The following is a 25,941-nucleotide window of genomic DNA, read 5'->3' on the forward strand; positions in this document are numbered from 1 at the left end:
TTGTTGAATTTGAGGGTGAGAAAATGAAGGAAGGGTATGGGCCAAATGGGTCCCTCCCTAGGCACTTTTGTAATGAGCTGTTAATCTCGCATTAGAACTTATGCCTGAACTACAAGGGTGCCAGAAGCCTCTATAAATTGATTCTAAGGTCCTACTAGCTAAGGATGGCAATACATTGATTTATGATACCCCAGGAGCTGCTATAATGCTCACATATTAAACCAATCAAGAAATCCTAGACCAGGCATTTTCCATAGCAGGTCAGTTGTTGACAGTTTAAGCCTGAACTGAACTATTCCAACAGGTTCCTCATTGATGTCCCCATTTGGGGGCCTTCCTTGCTCCATTCTAGCCTCCATTCTGCAGCCACGGTAAACAGCCCAGTCACAGCCTACAGAGCCTTGCGGCACAATGGAAGAAAGAACATGGGTCTTTGAATCTAATACTTGTAGATTTGGACCAAGCTCTACCACTTATTTGCTACCTGACCTTGGGTAAATCACTTTAATCTTTCTGAGGTATGGTTTCTTCATCTTTAAGTCAGGGATAAATATCCCCATACTACAGGATTGTGAGGATTGACTAAATTATAGCGTGTAAAGCATCTAACATATTGCAAACCACAAAGTACAGCAGACACTCGGTAAATGTGAGTGTTCTTCTCCCCACTCTCTTCTCTACATTTTGGGCACAAGCCACCATTTCAGCTTATTTCCACTCCTCACCAACTCCATCCCTCTCTCCCAACACACACACACACACACACACACACACACACACACCCCTGTCCATTTCCATCACTAGGCCACTGCTCAAGCTGCTCCTTCTCACAGGAATTAACTTCCTCCAAGGCCCAGAATAAACTTTCCACCTTTAGGAATCCTTCTCTAGGGCCCCTTTAGTCATATTGGGATTGATTTTTCCTCCCAAACTCCTACTTTGTTTATATTCTTGACTACATTTACCACAGTCAGTCTGATTTCAGTTATTTATGTACTTATGTATCTTTGCAACTACACTGGAGGGAAAAGGCTCTAAGAAGACAGTTACTTACAGGAGGACAAGGAATGAGAGATTTTGTATATTTCTCAATATCAGGGTCTTGTATACAACAAGACTTCCATCAATATTTGTTTATTGAATAGAATCTTGCTATCCTTGACTGGAATCTTTACAGAATGATCCTGGATTGAGTTTACTCTAAAATGCTACATTTACTGCCTGACTTGATAAACAAGCAATTTTTAAAGTATACTAATGTTCTTAAACTAAGCTCCACTAATACCCATGCCAGCTTGCCTCATTCCTTTAACCATTCTTCCAACACACTCTGGACTCCTCTCAAGGATCCCCCTGGGATGTCGGTAGACACTGCTAGGGGGCCGTCACCCATTCACAGAGTTAGAGTGATGTGGGAACAAGGTCTTTGGAGGACTGTTCCCTACAGCTGGTTAGGAGATGATTGCCATTAAAACAATATTAAAAACCAGAGTTGTGGAATTCTAAAGTAGATCTGAATGATTTCTACCTGCTTCAGTTCCCAAATCTATAAAATAGAGTTGTGAGATGTTACATAAAAGCACTTAAAATAGCATCTGCCGCACAGTAAGCGCTCAATAAATGTTAGGTATATTAACAACGTAGTAGACTGGAAACATACAGAGCCAGGAGTTTTCACTTCCAGTACTACTTCTACCACTGACTGATTCCTTGTGCAATCTTGATCAAGTCCTTTCTCCGTCCAGCCTTTCCCTATCCATAAAAGTAAAGAGGTAGCACCAGGTGGTTCCCACCCTCGCTCCTTCTGCCTCCAACAATGTATTTTTTCTGCGAACAACAAAAAGCCTTCTGTTCCATATACTAAAGCTGTAGGCAGGGAAAAATGTGAATGTAGCTGCTGGTTCTCAGACGGAAGGGGTCAAGGACAGGACAATCGATTAGTAAAGCCCGTGTGCGCCTTCCCCTTTGTGAACTACATCATACCCAATGCAGGTATCTGGACAGAGCACTGCCTCCCTTCCAATAAAACTCACAGCAAAGGCAAGATGAGAGGCTGAAAACAAAAGCAGCAATGAAGAATCCTTTCTTGTGCAGAATACCTGCACTTTCTTGCCTTTGATGCCTGTCATTAGGGCACAACCAGTCCACACCAGGGCTCTCCTTAGGCACCAGGAGAAGAAAAAGTGCAAAGGCCCATTCTAAACCTGAAAGCTCATAAAACAAAAAGCAAAGCCAGTAAACAAAATTTTCACTGACTCATTCAACTACAAACACTGCAGAGGCCTACTATGTGCCAGGCAAAGGAGGGATGAGACAGGCACAGTCCCATGCCACCAATGTACTCAGAGTACACATGAGGTTATGATATACTCCAAGGCAGACAGTGAACAGAGCTATATTCGAGCTGTGGCCTCTGCTACAAAGGATGGAACAGAAGCAACTAATCCAGCAAGGGGATCAGAGAAGCTTCGCTGACAGGTCATAGGAGACACGGACCTTGAAAGATGTGGGGGAGGGAACACCAAGCAGAGTGAATATGGGCAAAGGAACATGTAGGGAGTGTCTGAGCAACAAGAAGTAGTTTGTTTTGACTGGGTCACAGGTTTGGGAGGACAGAGGGAAGTAGGGCAGGAGAGAGGTCTGGGCACAGGTTATGGAGGAATGTGCCCATGGAGCTGAGGAGTTCAAACCCTATATAGTAGGCAATGAATCTGCCCAAAGCTTTTTGAGAGATACAAAATGATGAGAACGTGTCTCAGGAAGGTCCTATGGGCACCCACCCATAAAGAGGATGCAAAAGGAATCAAGTTATTTGATTATTATGGGACCACATCATAAGAAACCCCATGCACTTTGGAAGCAGGCACAGGAGTCCAACAGCTCCTGTTCACAGAGCTTCTCTCTGCCATCGTCCAGCTTCATGCAACCTGACTTAAAGAGGTGCTCGTTTGCCAGGCACTCTACCATCAAAATCTTCTAGAGCACTAGAGTAACAGGCCTCCCAATCAGTCGAAACCCAATTATCCTTCTGGATCACAGTAAGGGGAGAGCTGATGTGGACTAAGTTGGAAAAATGGGGCACCAAAGTCTCCAGCTGGCCCAGATCCACAGGAAAAAATGCTGGCTCTCCACTTTACATTACTTACAGCCCAACCCACTTTAGAGGGGCTGAAACTAAGGGTTTCAGTGGGCTGAAAGCACCTGGCCAATGGTGGAGGAGCCAGTGAGGCAATATATACCAACTGCCCGGCATGGCACTTGGCACATGGGCAATGGTTAATAAGCATTAGGTCCCTTCCTATTCTGCAAGGTCCGTCCCACCTATAAATCCCACTGAGGCTGCAGGACCTAAGTCACCTCAGCTCTCCCCCCAGGGCTCCTCTGAAGTACCCTAGTCCAAAAAGACCTAGTTCATTGTCATAGCACGTGACACATAACTGTATTCAACTTTCACGATGACCCTACTTTGCCCTTTTTGTAGAGGAGAAACTAAAGCTCTGAGAGAGACAATGACTTGCTGGAGGACACACAGCTAGGAAGCAGCGGAGATGAGACCTCCACCCAGGACTGCCTGACCCTGGCCTGATCACTTCTAACACTTCATTCCTGTGTGCGTGCTGGCCCCGCTGCTGACCATCTGACAGGTAGCCTGGAAACTCCCTCCCTAAGGAGAGAGATTGCACCTGACATTATTCTATTTCCTCACTGTACAGCCACCCGCACATGCCAGGAGCTTTCAAATGAAAATAGTTAACTGTAAAGTAATGTAGTACAAAGAAATTAGGAATTCCTGGCGTGAAAAACTACTCATGATGTTGGACTGTCTGAGCCTTGAACCCAGCTGTATAGCCTGGCAGGGACTCAGCCTCAAACTGGCCCCAGATTGAGCTCCGAGCTAGGACACCTGTCATCACCCAAGCCCCGACCGGGGACGCACGCTGTGCTCTGAGTTCTGCACAGATGGAACCTTGGGGAGACCCCAGAGAAGCGTCCCCTTGGCTGATCTCCGCAGCAGAATCGGGTCATGACCTCGGACAGTGCCGAAGCCCCCGATTTCTCCGTTCCGGAGCAGACTCACTCACAGACCACCCTCCTCCCCCAAATTCCATCTCACTTGCAGGGATATCTCACTGTCTCGTCTTTCCCTCAGGGTACTCGCCACCGAAGCGGTTGCGCGCTGCCCGACTTGCTCCGCCGTGTACGCGGAAGAGGCGGTACTACACTCGAGGGGGCAGGCGACCCAGAGGAGCGAGAGGGGGCGGATCTGCGCCTGATCTCTCAAGGCTACGCCGAGGGAGAGGGTGGGGGCGAGCTTAGCCAACTGCGCAGGCGTGATAGAGAGGGGAGGGGAGATTACTGGGAAGAGGGTGGGGCTTAGCTCCTTTGATGCTGTCTTTTCAGAGTGAAGGTCGGGAAGCTTGGGAAGCACCAGGAAGGAGGAGTCCAGAAAGCAACAGGTGTAATTAACATTTACCGAGAGCTTCTCCACGCCAGGAAGGCATTTTTTAAATGCCTTTTTTAACACACGGGGATATATGTTGCCAGTCTTTTCTAACATGAGAGCTAATTCTGTAAAAAGTCTTAAAAGGTTTGGGTTCCTATAATTTCACCATGGGAGCTTCTCCTTAAGTAAAGTATTCCCCCAGTAGTTCAAAATAAAAAGACTTAAAAGTTAATTTCTCAGAGAAAACCAACTGCAAATAAATTAGTATTTCACCCAGCCCTGGTCCTCTCCCAGCATGCAAGTGTGATGAGGTAATGAAAGTGCTGACTTGGGGTTAGTTCAGGTCCTGACTCTGAGTGTGTTTCCTCTGTTGTGAAATGGAAATATCCCTTCCCTGCCTGTCTTAGGATTGCTGTGGGAGTCTGGTGAGCAATGCTAGTTAAAGAGCCTCTTGGATTTCCTTCCTATCATCCATCTGAAAAACACTTGTTCCCTTTCCCCTTTTGGACTCAGTCTTCACATCTGTATGATGGGAGGAGTTCTGGAACATTTGATTTGCTAGATTTCTCAGTCTAGATGAAGGCCAGAGAGGGGCTTCTTCTCCAAAGCATTTCTATTCAGTCATTTCCAGAATCCTGCCATTCAACCCGAAGGGCTCCAGGTATCCTGACCTCTCCCACCATCACCTTCTGGACCCATTCAAGCTTCAGGTCCTCAGATGCCACGCTAGCCTGTTTCCCTCTCTGTTCCCTGAATGTCTCAATTACCAGCTACTTCTGAGCCACACAGGCCTATGTTCCAATCCAGGTTCTCAAAATTGCTATGTCCCTCATATGGAAATCAAGTTCAGTTAACACAAGAGAGGAAGGCTCTGGGGAACTCAGAGGAGGAAGGGCTCAAGGATGGCTCCCCAAAATCAGGTGAAGCTCCAGCTATGCTTGTGGCTCCTTTCACAAGACACTGCATACAACTCTGGGGAAGTGGAAGTGGCAGCAGGAAACCCCAAAGAAGAGCCTGCAGTGTTCATGGAGGGGCAGTTTTTACTCAACAGGTGGATGCTCTGCCCCAAGGTGGGGAGAATGGCTTGCTTTCTTATTCCCTGCTCCAAGTAGTTTTATGGATCCAGGAAAACAAAGTCTTCTACAGCCTGGCTGCCCAACCAAATTGTCCCTCTACCCCCAATAAATTGCCTCTCCCAGGACCCTCTCCTGCCAAGTTTTGCCCTATGAATGGGGTGGGGAGTAGTGGTGCTCTTTTTTCTCTTCTGTCTCCTTCCTCTCTACCTCTATTTAGTCTTCTCTAACCATCCCTCTCTGAGTTTCTCAAAGGAGTTTTGTGATGGCTTATAAGGTCCAGGCCTCGGCCACACATTCCTGAGATTATTCTATCCTTGTTGCCTTGGTATATTTCAAAACACCTATGATCCCAGAGCCTGACCTTTCTAAGAGCCCGAGCTGTTCAGTAATTGAGGAAGGAGTGAGTGACCTGTCATAGGAGGTGTGCAAGCAGAGCCACCTCTTAGAATGCTGGACTGGGGCCTCCTCTGGAGAGCAAGAAGAAGGAACAGCAGAGTGGAGGGCCTTACAAATCCTAGAGCAGTGAAAGGAGGGATACTGAGCACCAAGAAGGGGGCTAGGCAGCTAGCCAAAGACAAACTTGATTCAACAAGCTATTATAGTATTAGCTATTACTAGTATTATTATCACTACTGTTATTATTGTGAATGATTCACAGACTGTTAATAATGAAGGAGCTTAGAATTAATCATTTTGTCGCTCCCACTCCTGGTCATGAAATAGATGGGGAAACCGAGATATGGAGGGGCCTGCCATAGTCAGCGGCTCCCAGCCTCTGCCTCCCAGGAGACCTGCTGTGTAAAGCCAGGCTCTTTCCTTCTTAGGTAGAGGGGAGAGCTATAAGTGGGCCTTTGCTGACTCTTAAGAACCAAGCTGTTTTTCAACTCATCTGGGCAGTTGAGGGTAAGGGGCAGTGGAATGAGAGCTAGACCTGAGCAAAAAGACTCAAGTGTCTCCTGGGAATAAGCTCTGGAATCAGCTGCATGTCCTACTGCCCCCAACAAACAGATTTTTCTTGAGAAGAGCTTCCTCTGCTATGACTAGGGTTAGAACTCTGTTTCTGCCCTGTTCCTTCAACCATTAGCTACACAAGATTAAGGGGGTGAGAACAGCCCATGCCAGGCAATCTGAGCTGAAATAAGAACTCTTCCAAGAGACTGAGTTCTCCGAAGGCAAGGGCCAGTCCTTCCCACTCCTAGGGTCTTAGCCTTGCCAGGAATTCTTGGTCCAGAATTCCCAGAGCCCTGGGAAAATCTTGGTGTCTCCACCCTGGAGAGCTGGGCCAGATGTGACCATACCAGCCAGCACTCCATATGGTTGGGGACAAAAGCCTTCCCTGCCCCATTCTGGCCCAGCTCCTTCCATAGCCTGCCCAAGAGCCATGTGGCGCACAGACCATAGCTTCCCACCACTGCTGCTTTAGTTTGCCTCCTTTATTTTACCAAAAATAACAACAATGAAGTCTTCCCTCTGTTTTACAAAAATAGATTTCCCCCCTCCCTCCCCACCCCTTCACCCCCTTCTGCAATTAGCACTGGCAACAGCTTAGAATTCATTTTCCAATCCATAATCCTCCCTGGGGGGATCTTTGACACCCTTACTCCAGAGCCTTTGGCAAAACTCTGGGCCAGTATGTTTCTCCTGGGAACTTCTCTAGAGGCAGCAGTCCCAGGTCCAGCTAGCTGGCTCCAGGAGTCCCATCTGCTTCCCCAGAGATCAGTCAGCTGCTGGGCCATAGAGAGGGCCTTGACTTTGGAGGCTGGGCTCAGCAGATAACTCTAGCAGACCTGAGGGAAAGTGGGGCACGTTGGCATTAGGCTAGAAATCCTTGCTCAAAGTAGGAATAGTTGTGTCCTGGAGAGGGGCTGTCAGACCCTCTTTCCATGTGCTTCTCATCTGCCTCTGTAGCAATCCACAGGCCATGGGGCAGGAGTCAGGAACCTGGTTTCTACTCCAGCTCCACAAAGCCTTGCAGTGAAGCCTAGGATAGCTTCTCCCTCCTTTTTTTCTGGCTTCAGTTTCCTCTTATGTACGTGGAGGACTCTGTGAGACTGGATGATCCTCACGTCTTTTCTGGCTCTCCATCCTGGCCTCCCAGCAAGGAGTCTCTGGGAGGAAAGAGCCTTGTCCCTGCCTCAATTTCCCCACCTGCAGGTGTGGGCACAGAGCTGGGCATTAAGGGGCTGAGTAATGGAGTATTGAATGAACATCCCAGTTTCTCTGTGAACAGCTATGCTCTGAGAGACAACCAGGTTCAATGTCTTGAGATGGTTGGGAAGGCAAGTACTTGCAGGATGGGGGCTCTCCAAGCCTGGAAGAGTCCATTCACTATTCATGTGGTCCTTAATGTGCCAGGATGGAGACAAGATTCCAGAGTTTCCCAATTCAAGTTCCACTGGATCCTTGGGTTGGATGGTTATACTGTGCTGGGCTTCAGATCCTGGGAGCCAAGTCTATATAAATCCTAGGAGCTAGGCCTGGAGTGTGTGATTCCCAATTTAAGGACCAGAGGACCTTTGTGGATGTGAGAGTTCACCCCCAACCTCCAGGAGACTGTCTGTAATCTGGCCTTTCTGGAGGCAGAGGAATGAGTGAAATGACAGCTGATGAGCAATCAGAACCTGTGCCTGTGGTGGGCCAGGGATTTCAGTACCCAGAGCAAGGCCCCCCTTCCCACCTCCCCACAACTCCCCAGAATTCATGCTGATGGAAGAAGGTAGCTTAGAAGGTTCAAACAGGGAGCTGTATCTATCTGCAACCACAATTTGCACACTTGCACACACTGTGGGACACAACGATTGGGGACAGTGAACTGTCATTACTCCTACAGTGGTCGTAGTCTGATGGTCCCAAGCTCTCCTTCCTCCCTTCTTTGCTCCTTCGTTCCTTCGACCCATCCATCCATTTGCCTAACATTTATGAGGTCCCACTATGTGCCAGGGAGGGTCTAAGGTGGCTAACTCTCACAGACACACCCACAGCCAAAATCACACACACACACACACTCACACACACACAGAGTCATCTGTGCTCACTCACACACAGGCTGCTCTCTCTCATATCTTTCTTGCCATCACCTCAGCCACGTGTATGTTGCCCAGATAGGCTTAGGAACCACCATGGAAGGGTCAAGTATCAGAGTGGAAACCCTCTAGCCTACCCCACCCCCAGACTTTATGTCAGAGGTTTAGCAATTCCTTTCCTTCTGTTTGCCCACCTTTAAATTCTCCCCTTCTCCACTCACAAGCAGTCAGGGGACATGTGGGTGGACTCCGGAGAACCAGAGGTCCAGAGGCTTTGGGTGTGTGGAGGGGCCCTAGGACCTTCAGGTTCCTCCGCCACCAGACTCCTGAGGGTCCCCTCCCCAGCCACTCTATATTCAGACGATCATCTGATGAGCAACAGTGTCCAGGCCTAGGCTCAGTGACAGATCCGCTCTGTCATCTCCTTCTGTAGAGACACAAAGTTAGGGGAGGCAGGGGAAGTGTCACTCAGAGCTCAACCTGACAGCAGCCCCTTCCCAAACCACAGGGCTCTTCTGCCCAAACCTGGTCCCTTCCTGTTCCCCCCACCCCAATTCCAGGCTGCAGATCTGGGTTTGTAAACTGACAGTTGAATGAATTCTCTATTAAGGTACAAAGTCACTTTTAAATGAATTGCCTTTCCCTAATTTATCCACTTGGATATTGCATTTTCCTAAAGCAGGTAGCCTTTGGATCCAAAAACTCAGAGGCCAGCCCTGGTGGGGGAGAGCAGATTGTAAGGGATTGGCCTCACCAGTGGCTCTAGCTCCCGCTGGTCCACCAGGCTGAACTCGCGGATGAAGTAGTAGAAGTGCTTGTAGCAGGTGTTGACGTGTGCCTCAGCCCCCATATTGAGGATGCTGTCGAAGTGGTGGATGTAGACGTGAACAAAGACGCGGAAGAGGCGAGTCAGGATCTTGGTGCAGACCTGCTGGAAGTTCTTGGGAAAGGGAACACCTAGGGGGCCAGTGATGGGTAGAAGTCGAGGGGAGGGATCAGGATCCTGGTATGAAACCCTGCCCAGCCCTGCCCTCCCGCATATAGGCAAGCTTTGCTAGGATGGCCTCTTCCCCAGCACACTTCCCTGTGGGAGACAGAGGGAGATTGTGACTTGCTTCCCCCCAATACTTCCCTTTTTAATAAAGCACAAATCTGATTTTGCCCATTTCTGCTGAAATACAAACCCTCTTCCCCTTTTTTCCATGACTCCAAGCAGATCTCTGCCACCTGGTTGGGGGTTACTGACCAACCCCTTCTTAGAGTATCATGAAAGAAAAAAATGCCCAAATTCTCCCCAGAAACATATGCATCTGTAGGTACCCTCACATGACAGCCTTGGATACAGTTCCAAGGGGAGTCCGTCAACATCTGGGATCCATTTTTAAAAACATGGGCGTCGGTGATTAAGTCCTAACTTCTCAGCATGGCACCTGCTCAAGCCTTTCGGGATCCTGGCCTCTCTCTCTAGCTTCATCCCAACTCCTTCCACTTGGCCACCTTCACAACTCAGCCCCCAGAACCCTAATCCTGAGAAATATTAAGTCTTCAAGAACTAGTTCAGGTATCTCTTATTCCTTCAAATATTCATCTGTGAGCCAGGCCCTGTGCTGGGCCCGTTGCACCTTTCGCCTGGTATGACAGCCACTCTAGACCTGGTAGAATGGAGATGCATAAAGGTGGAGCCACTTGCCCAAGACCACTTTACTGTTAACTAGTATGGACTGGAGGCAGGATTCAAACCCTCTCTGCACTACACTGCAGCACCCCTCTGAGATAAATGCCACAGACCCTGCTCGAGAAAAGCTATAGGACCTGTGAAAAAGACAGTTTCACACAACTTCTCCCATGCTCCAGGTGGAGAGCCTGGTGACTAGGCCCTCTTTTCTGCCATCCCAGGGGTAAGGTACAGATGTCTGGGGTTTTCACAGGCCTGGGATTAAGGCTAGAAGGGAATAAGAGCCCAGACACAGGCCAACATTGGCCCACCCCACTCCATAGATTTCTTCCCCTTCCACACTGCTCTCAGGAAGGGTTGAGCCCTGCTTCTCCGTCAGCCTTTCCAGGCCCAACCCAGGTTCCCTGGACTTGTCCTGCCCATTTAGACTTGGGGCCTAGGCCCCAAGAGACCTGAGCTGCAGTTCTGAATCCCTCCTGATTCAGTGCACTGTCCCTCTCTTGGCCTCAGTGTCCTCCTGTGTGAAATGAAGATACCCATTGCTGGGTATGGTAGTGCAGGAAATGACACGCCACTGGCTGTGGAGGGACCTCAAGCATTGAATTGTGACTCAGTGCTCAGCTCCCTCAGCATTCAGACTTCTCCCCTCTGGGCTTGCCTGCCCTGCCCCACCCACCTGTGATTCCCAATGCTTTGACAGGGATGAATAAGAGGCCAAGTGGGGGTGGGGCTCCTGGGATGAACAGTGCCATACCATCACCCCTTCTTGATGGCCCTGGGTGGGGAAGCAGGGCCAGGGAGATATCACTCCTCTCCTCTACCCACCCTCATCCGCCCAGGCTGCCCAGTTGAGATAGGAAAAGTCTCCAAGCCTTGGGTCTGACAAGGAAAAATTCTGCCCTCAGAGGCCCCTGAGGTAGAGATACCATCAGGCACACCCAATCCCCACCCTCTTCCATTTCCGGGGACAGGAACTCCCAGAAGGCTGCAAGTCAGATCAGCCCAAGCAGGGTAACCTGCAAGGAGCACCTTGAAACACCTCTTCTGGAAGGTTCTGAGAATCATAGTGGTCTTCTCTGGAGGGACATTCAAGCTGTAGGTAAGAAGACTGCCAAACTCGGAGTCAGGGAGTCCGAGGTCATGATGCCTGATTTTGACCAGAGATGAGCCTGTCTGAGCCTGTTTCCTCCTCCACAAAATGGGGATGAAAATTACACTATGTCCCCCTTGCCCGCTTCCTGCCCCTCCCCCCGCCCTCTGTGTCCAACTGCTATATCAGACCAAATGGCTTATCTGTGAAATGGGTTCTGGTAACTCTTTTCCTCCCTGACCTGCCTGCCAGGTGGCACTCACCAACGCGAGTGGGAAAGACGTCCTCATCGTTGATGAGACCCTCGATCCAGTCCATGAGCAAAGCCATGTAACGCGGTGCGGAGAGCTTGGCCGGCCTCCGGTACTGGCGCTCATCTTGCCAGCGGTACTCGTAACGGGGCCCGCCGGCCATCACCGGGCAGCTGGTCTCGCTGCAGCGCTCAGCCATGGTGCCGTAGATGAGGTTGATGCGGTTGAAAAAGTCCACGACGTGCACTGCGATCCAGTCGTCAATATTCTCTCCCGGCGGCAGCCTCACCACACTGCGCAGGTCCAGGCCGGACTTGAGCGATGCCTGTGCCTTCTTATACAGCTCAAAGCGCTGTGTGCCCGGCTCAAAGCGCTTCCGTGGCCGGAATGTTTTGTCCTTGGCGAACACCTGCTTCAGGCACAGCGCCATGGCCAGACCGGGCCGAGGGACAGGTGTCCAGGGGAAGGACCTGAGGATGACCTGCAGGGCCAAGGGCATGGGAGAGCATGGTGGTCAGGTCCTTACCAAATGTGCTTTGACTTCCCAACACATCACTTCCCTCTTACCTCTCAGCTTTTGGCCCACCTCTGCAGCCTCTGGCTGGATTCTAAATCCTTTAATCCCTTCTGTCCAGCACCCCTGCCCTATTTCCAAGTTTCCCTATCTCTGCCTGTCAAGAACCACAGCCCTGCCATCTTATTGTTTCCTCTCCACATTCACAGCATCTCAGACAGGACTGGGCCTCGGCTCCGGAGAGGTGCTCCTCAGACTTGCTGTTGACTGGTAGAGAGGTGGCAGAGGCTTCCTGCAGGCTTGCTAGGAGGCAGGGGCCTGGACAAGACGACCTCTGGAGGCCCCACAGGCCAGCTGGTGCAGCGTGGGAGAGCCTGGCTGCATTGTGCTGTGGTAGGGGGCGGGCCGGCCCTCAGCTTCCTCTGGGATATCTCGTCCATCCGGCCACCGGGAATTCCCAGGGAGCAGGAGGGACTTTTCTACCAAAAATGTCCTTTCCTTTTATTACCCTGAAAGAGGAAAGGGACCTCATATGGCCATCTGGGTGGCCTGTGAGTGTGGCTGCAGGCACTGGAGGAGAGAGGGAGGTGGCAGGCAGGTCTAGAAGGACACCACTTCCTCCAACAGTGGCTGGAGATCCTTTCCACAAGCCAGCCTCCTCCAGGCAAGACACCCTAATAAGCCACTGGCCCCTCCCTCTGCACCTGACCCTTAGTAGGCATTCCTGGAACACCTACTATGTGCCTGGAACAGGGAGGTAGGAATGCAGTCAGATCCACCCAGCTGGGACCATCTAGAATTCTGATGAATTTGCTTTGCCTTTTAGAATTGAAGGATCCCAGACTCAGAGCAGACTTTGGGGACAGAAATCAGAGCCCCAAGCTTAGAGGCAGAATCTCTGGGTTCTAGGCCCAGCACTACCATGGCTGAAGCAGGCATGCACTTGGTCCCTGTAACTTCCTGGGTCACTGTGATGCAGGCCAGGCTTCTGGGACTCATGGGGCAGGCTCTCATCTCCTCTGTGAATGTGTGAGCTCTCAGGAAATGCAGACCCAGGTACCTACCAAAGCTGGAATTTAGCCACAGATTGAGCATTGACCCTGACCCCAGACTGAGCACTGAATGTATAACAAGTACTGAGCTTGGGCTCCAGGGTGAACTCTGACCTGGCTTTGACCCTGGTTAATGAGAGTGCTGGCTCTAGCCCTATAGTGAAGCTTGAATATAGTCACAAACAAAGCCTGGCCTTGATCTCAGAGCTGACGTTGGAGCATTTTCCTTGCTCATGTCTCTAGTAATACTGGAACAGGATTGGGGAAGGAGGATGGGAACAAGGTGACAATTAGTTGTAACCAAAGGCACAGTACATATGGGTTAGGGGAGATGTCACGTCAAGCAATAAGTCATGCTAGCAGAGCAGTTCGGAACAGGGGATCTTCATAGTACCCATAATAGGCGGGCCAGGAGGCGAACAGTCAAATAAAATGAGAGGAACTTGGAGAGTAGGGGTAGGTCTCCCAGCAGGATTTTGTCTTCTTGGAAAAAAACCCTCAAAGATATGGCAGGTCATCTCATCCATCCCCTGCCCCTTGCCCTCTCCTGCAAAGAAGTCCCCAGTGTAGAACCTGAGCTGCCTGACCCAAGATGAGGTGACTTCCACACTCCACTTGGCACCTGCATTCTAAACTCTGCTTGGGGCTGGTGCTTCCAAAATCTCTCACATTTCAATTAGTGGGGTTCCTGGCCTCTTCACCTTCGCTCAGACCTCTTTACTGACAGTTGTCAACAGACCCTCACCCTGGCATTCAACACCTTACCCCACCTTTCCTGCCCCACTTCCCTACACCAACCACCCTGGGCTTCTTGACGACCCCTGAACATGCCATCCTCCCACCCGACTCCTGCCCCTGAGTTTTCTTATACTGGACTCTTTGCCTAGCTACACATGGTCAGGTTGAATGCTACCTCCTCCAACAACCCCCTCTACTAAACCCAGATCTCTTTCTCCTTGAGTGGAGGCTACCATTGCAGTCTCTACACCCTCTCCGCCCCTCTTTCCCCCAGCCTAGGTCACGGCCAGGCACCTAATCAATGCTTAGGTTTTAAGGAAAGCTTACAATCGAGAATCTTAGGACTGAAATAGCTCCCAGAGATCAATTGGCCAATCTACTTCTTGTACACATAGCAAGTTATAGGCAGAACTGGGAAGTGGGATAAGGTAGGGCTCAGCCAAAGACAAGAAAAAAGGACAATTTTCTTGCACTGGCTGCACTAGCTGGTCATTGGTCTTGTGGAGAAAAGGGGAAAGGAGAGGAGTGGAGGGAGAGGGGAAGCATCTTCCCACCAATTAGACCAACCTAATTCCCGTTCCAGCAGGCTGAGCCTTCCCTGCTGCCCCTACAGCAACTTGGGTGTCCTGACCAGTGAGCTAGAGTCTCACCTTCCTGCTGTAGAATTTCAAGGCCTAGGTCTTTTTCCCAGGAAAATGTAAGTTTGGGGGTGGGGGAATGGACAGGTGCCCCTCTATTCATGCCACTTGTTTCTCTTCACTGGCCCACTCCCGTGCCCTTCCTGAGTTTCTGCCCCTCAGAGAGCCTTTGTTCCCTCCCTGAAACAAGGCTATTGCCCCTCTTAGTCCCTGTTTCCTAACTCTGGGTGTCCTTTTACCCCTAAAGTGGTCAGTGACGGCTCACACCCTGTCTGGGCAGCTGGGCTTCCCAAATGAAGTCCACAGAATGACCCTTCTTGTTTCTGACACTTAGCCCCCTGCCAGGGCCACACCTGCAATTCCTCCAGCAGGCTCCAGTCTGAACCTAGAATCCAGCCTAGAGCTGTGCAACGTGTATGTGAGGGTGGAAGGAGGGGCGAATCCCAGCAAGGCAGAGATCCAAGAGTAAAGTAGAGGTAGAGATTCTGTACTCTGGACTGAGTCTGCGTCGTGCCCGCAACACTTGGCCACCCAATCCCACCCTTCTGTCGTCGTTTTCCACCACCCCTCTGCTGCCCAGCTGCCAGGACAGACGGGTCATAGGACCCAGAGGTGAAAACTTGACGTTTCCGCTCTCGAAGACACGCCCCCCTCAAACACTGGCAACCCAACCCCGACTTTCGCTGCTCTGAGCCTCGGACCCCGGACCGAGGTCTGTAGCCAACCTGCCTTCGGGCAGAGGTGGCCCCAGGGCGCCACGCCGGGTCGGCCGGAGAAATGAAAGTGGAAGCAAGCCTGGGTCGTGTTCGCTGGGGTGGGGAGGGGCGACGTTCAGGGCGCGGTGCTCACTCACGGGGTCCGCCTGGGTGGGTTAGTGCGAGTCGTCCCTCGTTTGGCCGTGGGTCACATCCCCAACGCGCTGGGTCACCTCCTTTTGCCGGCCCTCCCGCTCTGCCGGTTCTCTCGACAGTCCTTCCGCCTGCCCTGCGGGGCCACGGTCGCCCTATCGCCCCCGAAGCGACGCCAGCTCCGCCCCGGCCCTCCCGGCCCAGCCTCGCTGCGGCCTAGGGGCGGGGAAGGGGCGGGGTGTGGGAGATCCCCCCACCCCATAAACAGACGAGTTCTCTGTCGTCGCCTTTCCGGAAAGTCCTTATCGTGCTCCTAACTTCCCATTGGGCAAAGGATTTGCTGGCCCTTTCAGTGTCTGCTTGGCCTTCTGCCAAGGAGGCAGCCTCGGCTTTCCCCGCTGTAAAATGGGGACAAGTTCAGCCTCTGTTTGGAGCAGAAACAAAAGCGCTGATAGATAATAGTGGTTTTCTTGCTCTCCCAGAATCATGCCTGTTTTCACTTGTGCTGGAGCTCAGTAAGGGACCAGTTCTGCCCTATACATTTCCATATCCTCAGCTCTTGGCATAGTGCCTGGCACACAGCAGGCACTTAATACCTACTTGTTGAATAATGAATGAATACCTTGGGACTCACTCATGAGTCCCTCGCCCCAGCACTGAAAGGACTGGTCCTGAAGAATGCACAGATCACAGACTGTCACCTGCCCCACAAGGGCTGGGGTCCTTACTCAGATTGGACTGATTCTCCTCCCTCCTTACCTGAAGTCACCCAATTTCCAGCTGTTCCCATTTGGAATGTCTTCTTTCCCTCCTTCCTTCCAACTGAATCCAAACCCCTCAAGACCTGATCTGCTCTTCCCATCTTTCTACTTGGGTTCCTCCCCGAGGGCAGACAGATATCTGACACCAGCACCCAATCACACTGTGGGACCCAGGCCCAGGGAGCAGGTGGCTGTCGTGGGCTGGGAGGGAAGGTTGAAAGCCTTCTAGAGTGGGAGGGCCAAAGAAGACTGACTGGTTGCTGAAGTCACCCTGGTGGGGTGCAGGAGACGAGTAGGCAGGAGCAGGGGAGAGCTGGCGGCTGGAGGAAGACCTTGACTGCGGCGCAGATGCTTACTGGGCTTCCGTCCCTTGTGTCTGGATCTTCTGCTTGCTTTATGGCCTGAGAACATGCTGCATCCTGAAGAATCTCAGCTCATGGAACCAAAGATTCTTTCTTTTGTTGAGCACCTATTTGTTCCTGGGCCTAAAGTTCATTTGCTCTATCTCCCGCTAGGTTTCCTGTTGTGTGGGTCCTTAGCTCTACCTCAAACCCCTATAAACACGTGTGTGCTCTAGTGTATGCAGAAGAGGTTCAAATCTAGTCTTTCTTTTGTTTGATACCCTAATCAATCCCCTTTATTAAGCATGACTCTGTACACTGAGAGCAGCATGTCGGGTGATAAAGCTGCCCTAGTTGCTGACCTTAGCTGACAACAGGTCAGCAAGGGGGACAACACACTGAGATAACACAAGGTCAGAGGTCAGTCATCCAGAAGTGAGAACATGATGGGGAGCACTTTGTGAGAGCGGGTTAACTGCAGAAAACACATGGAACACCCAAGCTGGGCACTTGAGGAGAATTTAAAGAAGGCTCTTTTTGGAGGTATAGTCAGGGTACACGGAAACCACGCAGACAGGGCACTGCCAGTGGGCTGGCCCTTCAGTGTTCGCTCTAGGCTGAAGCTGTCACCCCTCGCTGAAGGGGTGCTGGGAGGGAGTGCCAAAAGGGGAGATGTGAGGAGGAGGCTTCTGACTGGCGCTGTGGCCTAAGCTCGAGGGGCATATCCAGCCCACAGCACTCATACTGCAAAGGACTGGGAGTCTAAAGGGACCTTCCCTGCCTCCTTTCCTTTGACTTCCAGCCAGGTTTCCCCACTGGCAAACTCCTACTCTTGAAGCCAAGGACAGGAAACCTGTTGATCTGCCCACAGAAGTCAGCCTCCTGGGGCCTAGAGCTGGGTACAGGAGGGTGGAGAGGGTATCTGGGGGCAATGGAAGGCACTTGGCACGTGAACTCAGGGACTTCTACTCACAGAGGAAACAGACACTGCTTTGTGCTTTTCTTATTCACTTCTAAATGTTTCATAATTTCATTGTCATTTCCTCTTTAACCCATGGATGATTTAGAAGTGTGTTTTTTAGTTTCTTATCCTATGGGAGGTTTATGTTTCTTGAGCTGACTTCTAATTATATTGCATTGTGGTTGGAGATCATGGTCTGTAAGATTCTTTGGAATGTGATGTGACTCCTTCTGTGGCTTTGTACATGGTTATTTGCTGTACCTCCAACTGGGTTTATAGGATGGGCAGGAATTTGCCTGGTGAAGAGTGAAAAGTACAGAATCTTACATTGTGGGAAATATGGCTGATCCATTTAGAAAGAACTTCAGAGGTTGCCAGCTCCCCTACAGAGCTGTGGTGTTTGCCCAGTATTAGCTGACAGGTTGAAGGGTTGGGGGAAGCCAGAGACAGCCCAGATCCTTTAAATACCTGTACCTTCTTCCTGTGGCTCTCTGGGCTAGAGTTACCATGTTTTTACAGGAAGGTTTGCTGGGGCTGAGAAGATCCAGACCTTTGAAAACAAAGTCCTGGCTTTCCCATGTATTAGTTGTGTGACCTTGAGTTCCTCCTGTCCTCCCTGATAGTGTGCTGTAACCATATAACACCGAGAGCTATACAAGACGGGCACTGTTCCTTGCCACTGTGTCCTGAGTATGACGAGTGACTCAGATAAGGCCCTGTCTCTGAAGCTTGGTGAAAGCTATTGAAAACCCAGCTCCTGCACCATCCAGGAATGTGACCCTTCCATGCGAGCTCCAAGCGGCCCTGCTGTGTGTCTCTAGGAAAGCCTCTGACCCCCTTTCGGCCTCAACTTTCCTCATCTGCACCACAAAAGCATCTTCCAGCCAAACCATACTGAGTGCCTTATCAGGACCAGCTTCCTGCCCTTGCTTCTGTGGGCCTGTACCCAGTGACTCTCCACTGATACAGTATAGCCTCTCCCTGGGGACTTCCCAGCCCCTCCTAGGCCACAAAAATCCCCCCATCCCCACACTACTCTCAGAATGAGCTACAGCACCCCCAGACCACCCCACCAAGCTTCTGGAAACTCCTGTAGCCTGATGGGGCCCACCTTCTCCTTAATCTCTCAAGAAAACGTTTCTATTTCAGCTTCTGCCTTTTCCTGCTCAGAAGGCAGTATCTTTCATTCTGGCACATTAAGGAAAAAACAAAGAATACCCTCATTGCAATAAGAGGAATTGAGGTTAGACTTCCTTTAGTCTGAAAGACAATGTTGAAAAGAATGTGCATTAAAATTCTGTGTGACCTTCGACAAGGCATTTGTTCTCTCTGAGCCTATTTCCTCTTTTGTAAAATGGAAACAACAATACATGCCCCACAGAGGAGCTGTGAGGATCAGCAGAATGCTGTGGTCAGTCTTTTTGGGGATGCTGCCTTCAACCCCCTAGCAGGCTTTTGTATAGAAGAGGTGTTGCACTGTCCCTGTGGTCCTGGAAGATAGGGGGCAGAGACCTAGGGCAACATGAGGGGACATGGGGCACATCAGGGCCATCCAATCACTTAGACTGGAAGGCTGCACTGACTTTGAGGGCTAGGGGTGGGGAGAATGTGAAAGCAAAGGTGGCCCAGCCCCACCTTGAGATGGGCTTCAGAGGGCTTCAGTCCCCCTGAAGAGCAGAAGGGCCCTCTTGACTCTGAGAACCTAAGACTCAAGAGTTCTGTGCTCCAAGGTCGCTCTTCCCTCCCAGCTCCCTGCCCACACCATGAGTTGGAGGCATAGCCCTCACCTCTCCAGGTTTCAGGACTTCCATCTTGGGAGAGAACCTCTGGAGACTGTGGTGGAAGCCTTGTGTGCATGTGGTTCTTAGGATATTTCATAGCACCCCTTGCCCCCACCCCCGCAACCTGACCTGTCCTACAACATAGCCTGGTGGGCATTGCCCCCTACCCAGATGCATGTCCTCCAACCACTTGGTTTAGTTCCCAGCTCTGAGGTATCCCAGGAGTGGAGGTCATAGTTGGTGGTAGGGAGCAAGGGGTGAGGGGCAGCAGCAGCTTTACCAGTGTCCCAGGCTCAGCCTTTCATACAACCCACCATGAAGCCTAAACAGGAAGTTCTGTCCAGCCCTACCTCCTCTGCCACCAAGGTGCCTCGCTTTCAGCCTCTGGGGCTGCCTGCCTGGGGCATGACCCCAGTTCAAACCCTCCTCCTAAGGAAGCCTCTCCAGACTACCCCAGTCCCCATGGCACTTCAAGGGTATGCAGTAACACCTGCATTAGAGTCTCCTGTGGGGATGTTCCTTACAGAGGACCATCTGAGTTCGAGCAAGCCTGGAGATCTGACCATTACAGGAAGCACTGGGACTAGAGGAACAAGTGAATGACACTGTGGGCATGAAATCAGCAAAATCCAGAATGACAGAAATTCTATAGGCAGATTCTTAACACATAAATGTCAAGGAAACAAGAGATGAGGCAAAACCTGTAAGTTAAAAGTAATTTAATATGGAATACTACTCAGCAATAAAACAAACCAGGTATTAAGACTGGTAACAACTGCCCTGGCTGGTGTGGCTCAGTGGGTTGAGTGCAGGCCTGTGAACTGAAAGGTTGCCGGTTTGATTCCACGACAGGGCACATGCCTGGGTTGTGGGCCAGGTCGCCAACTGGGGGCATGTGAGAGGCCATCGATTGATGTTTCTCTCCCACGTTGATGTTTCTCTTCCTCCCTTTCTCCCTTCCTTCCCCTCTCTCTAAAAAATAAATGAGAGGCAACCATATACTGATGTTTCTCTCCCTCTCTTTTTCCCTTCCCCTCATTCTAAAAAATAAATTTAAAAAATCTTGAAAATAAAACAACAACTGGTGAAATCCAAATAAATTCTGTTGTTTGAATTGTATTGTATTCATGTCAGTTTCATGGTTTTGATAATTATACTATGGTTATATAAGATGTTAAGGGAACTCTTATTATTTTTTGCAACTTCTATGTGTGCCTAAAATTATTTAAAAATAAAAGTTGAAAAAACTGACTTGGACAAATATAGTTGCAAGGTGTAGGCCTTTTCTGGTTCCTGATTTAAACAAATCAACTGTAAAAAATGAAAGTTATGGGACAGTTAGGGAAATTTGAATACGACTGTGCATTTGATAATATTAAGGAATTATTGTTAATTAATTTAGGAATTTTTTAAAGCACTTGCCCTTTAGAAATACAAGCAGAGGTATGTATGGATGAAACAATATGCTGTGCAGGATTTGGAGGGACCATGGGTGGGGATCTAAATGAAACCAGCGTGTTGCCATGTGTTGGAAATATTTTGTATTCAATGGTAGGGGCTTGGGGTTCATTATACTATTGACTTGACTTTAGTAGATGTTTGAAAATTTCAAAAAGAAAATCCACAAAAGGCAGTGCCTGTCTTCTGGAGATTTTATTTCAGCACCCTTGGAGTGGGCGCAGGAAGCCTCTGTTTAGTAAAAGTCTCCAGTGATATTTATACAGAAGACTAAGGTTTGACAGTGTCTGTGGTAGGCTGAATATTTATGTCTACCTAAATTCCTAGGTTGAAACCTAATCCCCAATGCAATGATATTTGAAGGTGGGAGGTGATGGGATTAGCACACTTATAAAAGAGACCTCAGAGAGCTTCCTTCCCTTCCTACCACGTGAGGACAGAGCTAGCAGAGGGCCCCCTATGAATCAGGAGGAAGGTCCTCACCAGACACTGAACCTGTGGGTGCCTTGATGTCGGACTTCACAGCCTCCAGAACTGTGAAAAATAAGTTTCTGTTGTTTATAAGTCACCCCATTGATGGTATGCTGTTGTTACACCCAAATAGACTAAGGCAAGCTCTTCCTGGTCTCCATATTACTTGTGGGGTGAGGTAAAAATGGGGATTTCCCAGAGGGATGTCTTTTGCTAATAGAAGGCATCAGCATGTTTTCTACTAATAGTAGCAGTAAATAAATACAGTTTTAACATCTTAGAGAGACAGCATGGTGGGGTGGAAACAGCACATCCATTTCTTTTATTCATTCATTCATTCTTCCATGAGCATTTACTGAGGACTCATCAGATGTGAGGCACTGTATTTGGGCTAGGTGCAGACCTTGACCTTGCTTTGTGGGTTATGACAACGGTTTCAGTCTTTTGAGGAACTTTCCCCAGGCCCAGGTGCCCCACTTTATAGGGCATCAGAATGAGGCTGTAGATGATCATTAAAGAGCCCTGGGAAGGCAGGGAGGGGTGACTTTTAAAGGGGAAGGGTCCTTGGCTATTACAGTCTAATCTCCTCAGAGTATGAGGGAAAACTGAAGCACGAGAAGTAAAAGGGGTTGGCCCAAAGATAAATAATGATAATAAAAACCATTCATAGAAGGTATAAATCCTTCTATATATCTGTGCCTGAAGTGCATTTTCTCATTTCTTCTTATCAACCCTAGGAGGGGGGAGGTTTGTCTTTTTAGAGATGTTAAATTGTCCTTCCCTCCAGAAGGAGGGATGGAGGGTCAGGAAAGAGAGACAGTTCCCTTAAGGGGGAAGAAGATGCTGGATATGTTAGGGTGACACCCCAAACTCTGCCAGGCCCCTTCTTGGCTTTGTTTCCTGTTGGCAGGAAAATTGTGACCCACACAACCAGGAAGCAGCAATTCAGGTGTGGATGGGGTTCACTTCTTGGACATTCACACTGTATGCCCGGAGTCTGGATTCCATAGTAAGTACAACCTATAACTTCCCACATTTGTTATCCAGCTTGTCACAGTGATAGGGGAAGTTGAGAGTTAAAGATTTTAGTTTTAGTCCGGAGTTGATAGGCTTAAGTGATTAATGCATGTGGAAAGCTATTATTCCAGGAACTGGAATACATGACCTACTGACTCCAGGAGGTGAACAAGCAATTCAACTTTGTGCCCCAGAGGGTCTGCAAGTGATGGAGATGGTATCTGAGCTGTTGTGTCCCAGGGAGGGAATGTCTGTGAGGCAGATACAGAATTGTTGATCAACAGATACAGAAGTACTAGGAAAGTTGCCACCCAAATGCAATTCTTACCCAGTTAACCTTTCTTCCAATCCCCTTACCTACCCTTTCTTCTCTTTATAAAAATGTTGGCTTGAGATGAAATGTTAAGATGATTTTTGAGGGTGTACAACCTGCTATCTTCTCAGATCTCTGGCATCTGAATAAAGTGCCCATAAAGATTCAGTCCTTGTCTCTACTTATTGGTTCTGGTAGTGGCAGGCAGCATGAATGCTGACTTTTCTGGTTTCAATGGGATTGCATTTGGAGCTTTTTCAAGAAGCAGCTGTAGGAGCACAGTTTTGCCCAAGGCTAAGGGAACCAAGGGTGTGCTCTTCTCTTCCAGGAAGTCTTCCTGCCCTACACCAGCTGCCTGGAACCAACCCTGCTCAAGGGAAAGTGCTTGACATAGAAAATTCTTAATTGCTTTTCAGATATGCTCCTTGGTTGAGCCCTTGAGATTCTGCCTTTCCCTCTGGACTGTAAACCCTGAAAAGTGGGCTCTTGTTTATTTTACTGTCTCCCACGGGACACTGTAGCAACTCCTGACAGTCATAAGGAACTTTCTTGTTTATAAAACGCTTTCATCACTTCTGTCATTTTTGAGCCCTGCAACAACCCTGGGAAGTGAGCATTGACTTCAAACTGTGTAATGACTCAGCCAAGAAGCACAGCCTGATACTGAAGCATAGCTGGGACTCAAATCCAGGCCTCCTCACTCCAATCACAGGTCCACCCTCTGTCCTACACTGCCTGAGTGCTTGGCAGATGTACTGTTTAATAGCTATCTCATATGATCCACCCAATAACTTAGAGAAAGGAGAACAAATCAGTTTGAAGGGGGGCTAGAGACATTTCTAAAAATGTTCTCCTGGGAAAGTGGATGATAATGCAGACATTTGTGCCTGCATCCATGCTAAAGCAATTAACAGCATTAAGTTCTCTGACCATCCTCAGTAAACTGACACCACCTTAGATTTCTTACTCCCTCTTTCTATACCCTTTGCACAATCTTCTGGGGCAGGTCATAGTTCACACAGTCTATAGAGAGTACCCAAGAGAGAAAATCATTTAGTGTGAGCTGAGGGGAGAAAAGGAGAAAGAGATGGGAAGGAGACCAAGTACACAGAGCAGAAGGGGTTCAGGAAACTGAAGGCTATCTGAGGGTCACTTGGTTTATAGAGTGGTCACTCTAGGAAGAAGGCACAAGGTACACCACCACTGAGATACCCAGAGTTTCTCTAACCTTGACAGCAACTCCCTCTCCACAGGGGCATCCAGAGGATATAGTGCAGGCTGCTGGCTCTAAGACAAACTGTTGGGTGAGGAAGTTCCAGCCAACCAATCCCAGCTCCAATGGAGTGTGTCTCCCGGCCTAGTTCTGTAGCTGAGTTGTCATCTGTCCCTTCACCTGCTGCCTGCCCGGCTCTCATACATTAGCCCCCTCTCCTCCTTACCATGGGCAAGAACAAACACACACAGGATGGGAGGAGAGCTTCGGCTACACCGGCAACACACAGTTCTTCATGCAGCTGTGGGGCCAGGCACAGACAATCCAGGGCAATGGGTAACCCAGCATTTGGCTCCAGGGGTCATGAGCCTGCGGAATTCTCAGCTCTCGCAATCAAACATGGAAGCCATCTGGACTCCATGTGTTTGGGAAGGCCTCTGCTTTCCTCTCTTGTCCCTCCAGGTCCTCTTTCAAGACATGCTAGAAACAGCTAGTCTCCGCACAGAAATCTCCCCTAGAAGCAGGCAATAATCAAATCCTTGATCTTCAGATATCTTCCAGTTGGGTTGCCTGGGACCAAAATGCAGAGAAAACTTGCAACAAAGAGACAGAAGAAACATTGCTGCCAATGCCCTGTGCGACATTGGGGAGGTCAACTTGCCAGGTCTGGGGCCTTTTTCCTCAGTTGTAAAATCACCAACTTATTGCAGGGGTTCCCAAATGAGGCTGGATCTCAAAATTAACTGAAGAACTAAAAAAAAAAAAGTTTCCAGGCCCCACCCTAGACCGAAAGAATCTATATTTCAATGGTGGGGCCCAAGAATTGACAGCTTTCACAATTTCTTCCAGTGTGATGTCCTGCCAGGAGGGAAAACTATATCTGGTCTTTTTAAGCTGTAAACTATTTAATGAGGTGACAAGGATTTAAATAAGTAGAGGTCTATAATCAGGAGTAACTTGGTGTCAGATAAGCCATACACAAATAACCAGGCGGGCCCTGCACCTTGGCCCGGAACTCCAAGTGTCACCCGGCTCCTGACCCAGATGTTGGTCTGCCCTCACTCCTCCCTCTCCTTGCCCAGGTATGGGCACCGGTCTACCCAGCTGGAGATTAAGGAGAGGGAGAGAGAGACAGAGAGAGACAGAGACAGAGAGAGAGACACTGAGACTGCTCCAACTTGTATTCTGTGGTCTGGGTTTAACCCAGTCTTCCCTTCCTTGTTCCTACCCACTAGTTTGTGAATCCAGCCTTGAGATTCCCAAATTCCTAGTGCCATACTCTCTGGAATGATGACTTATAGCTCAACCCTCTTTAAATTCTTGGAAGAGAGTTTCTGATGTTGGTGACATAACACAGGAAAAATAACAGAAGAGAAACTTGTGTTCTATAAAGTAGAAGGTCTATGTTCCAGAAGCAGAAGGTCCTGCTTCCTCTATATAGGAGATGTGTGCCTTGAAAAGGCAAATCTATAACAAAGATTCAGAAAGATTGGCGCTTTTATTCACTATTGATGGAACTGTATAAATTGAAATCACTTCCTCTGGGATATCTTGATAATGTATAAGGTTATTTTCTTCCTTTTCAGTAAAAGCCTTAAAAATACATGCAAAAAGGAAAAAAGGTAAACCTGACAGCTACTATTTTGCACTTTTATTATGTGTGACGCATAATGCTGAGTGCTCTACATATACTATGTAATTTGATCCTTTTCTTCACTTTTGAGATAGGACTGTTATTTTTTTTATTTGCAGATGAGAACACAAAGGCTTAGAGAGGCTGAGCAACTTGTCCAGAGGCAGAGCTGGGATTCTAATTTAGGCCTCATTCTTAACATCTATGATACTGTCTCCTCAGTGTCCTCATTTGTAAAATGGGAGTAATGTTATCCTCATAGTCTTGTTGGAGACCATCAAATGGAAGAAACTGAAATGGTGGAAGCAGTCTGTTGGGAGTCATACACCAAGTGAGGTCCAGCAAAACACCTCTCTGCTCCCTCCCTTTCCCTGCAAAATCAGTGTCAAAATATCAGATCTGTCAGCTACTTCCCACCAACCAGAGGCAAGGCTGAGATGAGAGAATATAAATGTGGGCTGAAGAAATAAGAATGCGAGGTGACGATTCGTGCCAAGTCACGAAGGTAGGAACAAAAACAACAAAAGTGATCTGGGGATCATGGTGACCCAGAAGTAGTGATATTTCAAATTGAGGCAAGGATTTTGGGGGCGGGACAGGATGGCTGAAATGGTAAATGAAACACTTGATGGGATACCACATA

The 25,941-nt window shown here is 49.1% G+C and overlaps 2 protein-coding genes and 1 long non-coding RNA gene across 6 annotated transcripts in view; 1 reads left to right on the forward strand and 2 right to left on the reverse strand.

Annotated features, from left to right (window-relative positions):
• Nucleotides 1–15,535, reverse strand: part of MKNK1 (MAPK interacting serine/threonine kinase 1) — a 55,975-nt gene extending 40,440 nt beyond the window's left edge. Inside the window, exons 1-3 of one of the 3 annotated variants that reach the window (XM_036026029.1) lie at nt 15,524–15,535; nt 12,686–12,687; nt 4,127–4,189 (exon numbers count right to left, since the gene is read on the reverse strand). The gene's annotated coding sequence lies outside the window, so the exon portion shown is untranslated. Of the gene's footprint in view, nt 1–4,114; nt 4,190–6,818; nt 6,830–12,685; nt 12,688–15,523 lie in introns of those variants that run through there. The other 2 variants (XM_036026028.1, XM_036026030.1) reach the window with 2 other exon arrangements.
• MOB3C (MOB kinase activator 3C) lies at nt 7,087–15,587 on the reverse strand. Of its 2 annotated transcripts, none has more exons than XM_028512501.2 (4): nt 15,355–15,587; nt 11,572–12,040; nt 9,298–9,509; nt 7,087–8,970 (listed from the first exon to the last, which is right to left on the reverse strand). In XM_028512501.2, exons 2-4 carry the CDS (start codon nt 11,987–11,989, stop codon nt 8,941–8,943), a joined length of 660 nt encoding a protein of 219 aa, XP_028368302.2. In that variant the 5' UTR covers nt 11,990–12,040; nt 15,355–15,587; the 3' UTR covers nt 7,087–8,940. The 2 variants fall into 2 exon arrangements, with proteins under 2 accessions (XP_028368302.2, XP_028368303.2); XM_028512502.2 differs by having other exon boundaries at nt 9,298–9,500; nt 15,355–15,582.
• Nucleotides 15,184–25,941, forward strand: LOC118500601. Its single transcript, XR_004903174.1, has 4 exons — nt 15,184–15,315; nt 22,033–22,131; nt 23,706–24,329; nt 25,418–25,941. It is a non-coding gene; the product is annotated as an uncharacterized LOC118500601 (long non-coding RNA).

Source organism: Phyllostomus discolor, chromosome 5 (genome assembly GCF_004126475.2).
Source record: "Phyllostomus discolor isolate MPI-MPIP mPhyDis1 chromosome 5, mPhyDis1.pri.v3, whole genome shotgun sequence".
Taxonomy (NCBI): domain Eukaryota; kingdom Metazoa; phylum Chordata; class Mammalia; order Chiroptera; family Phyllostomidae; genus Phyllostomus; species Phyllostomus discolor.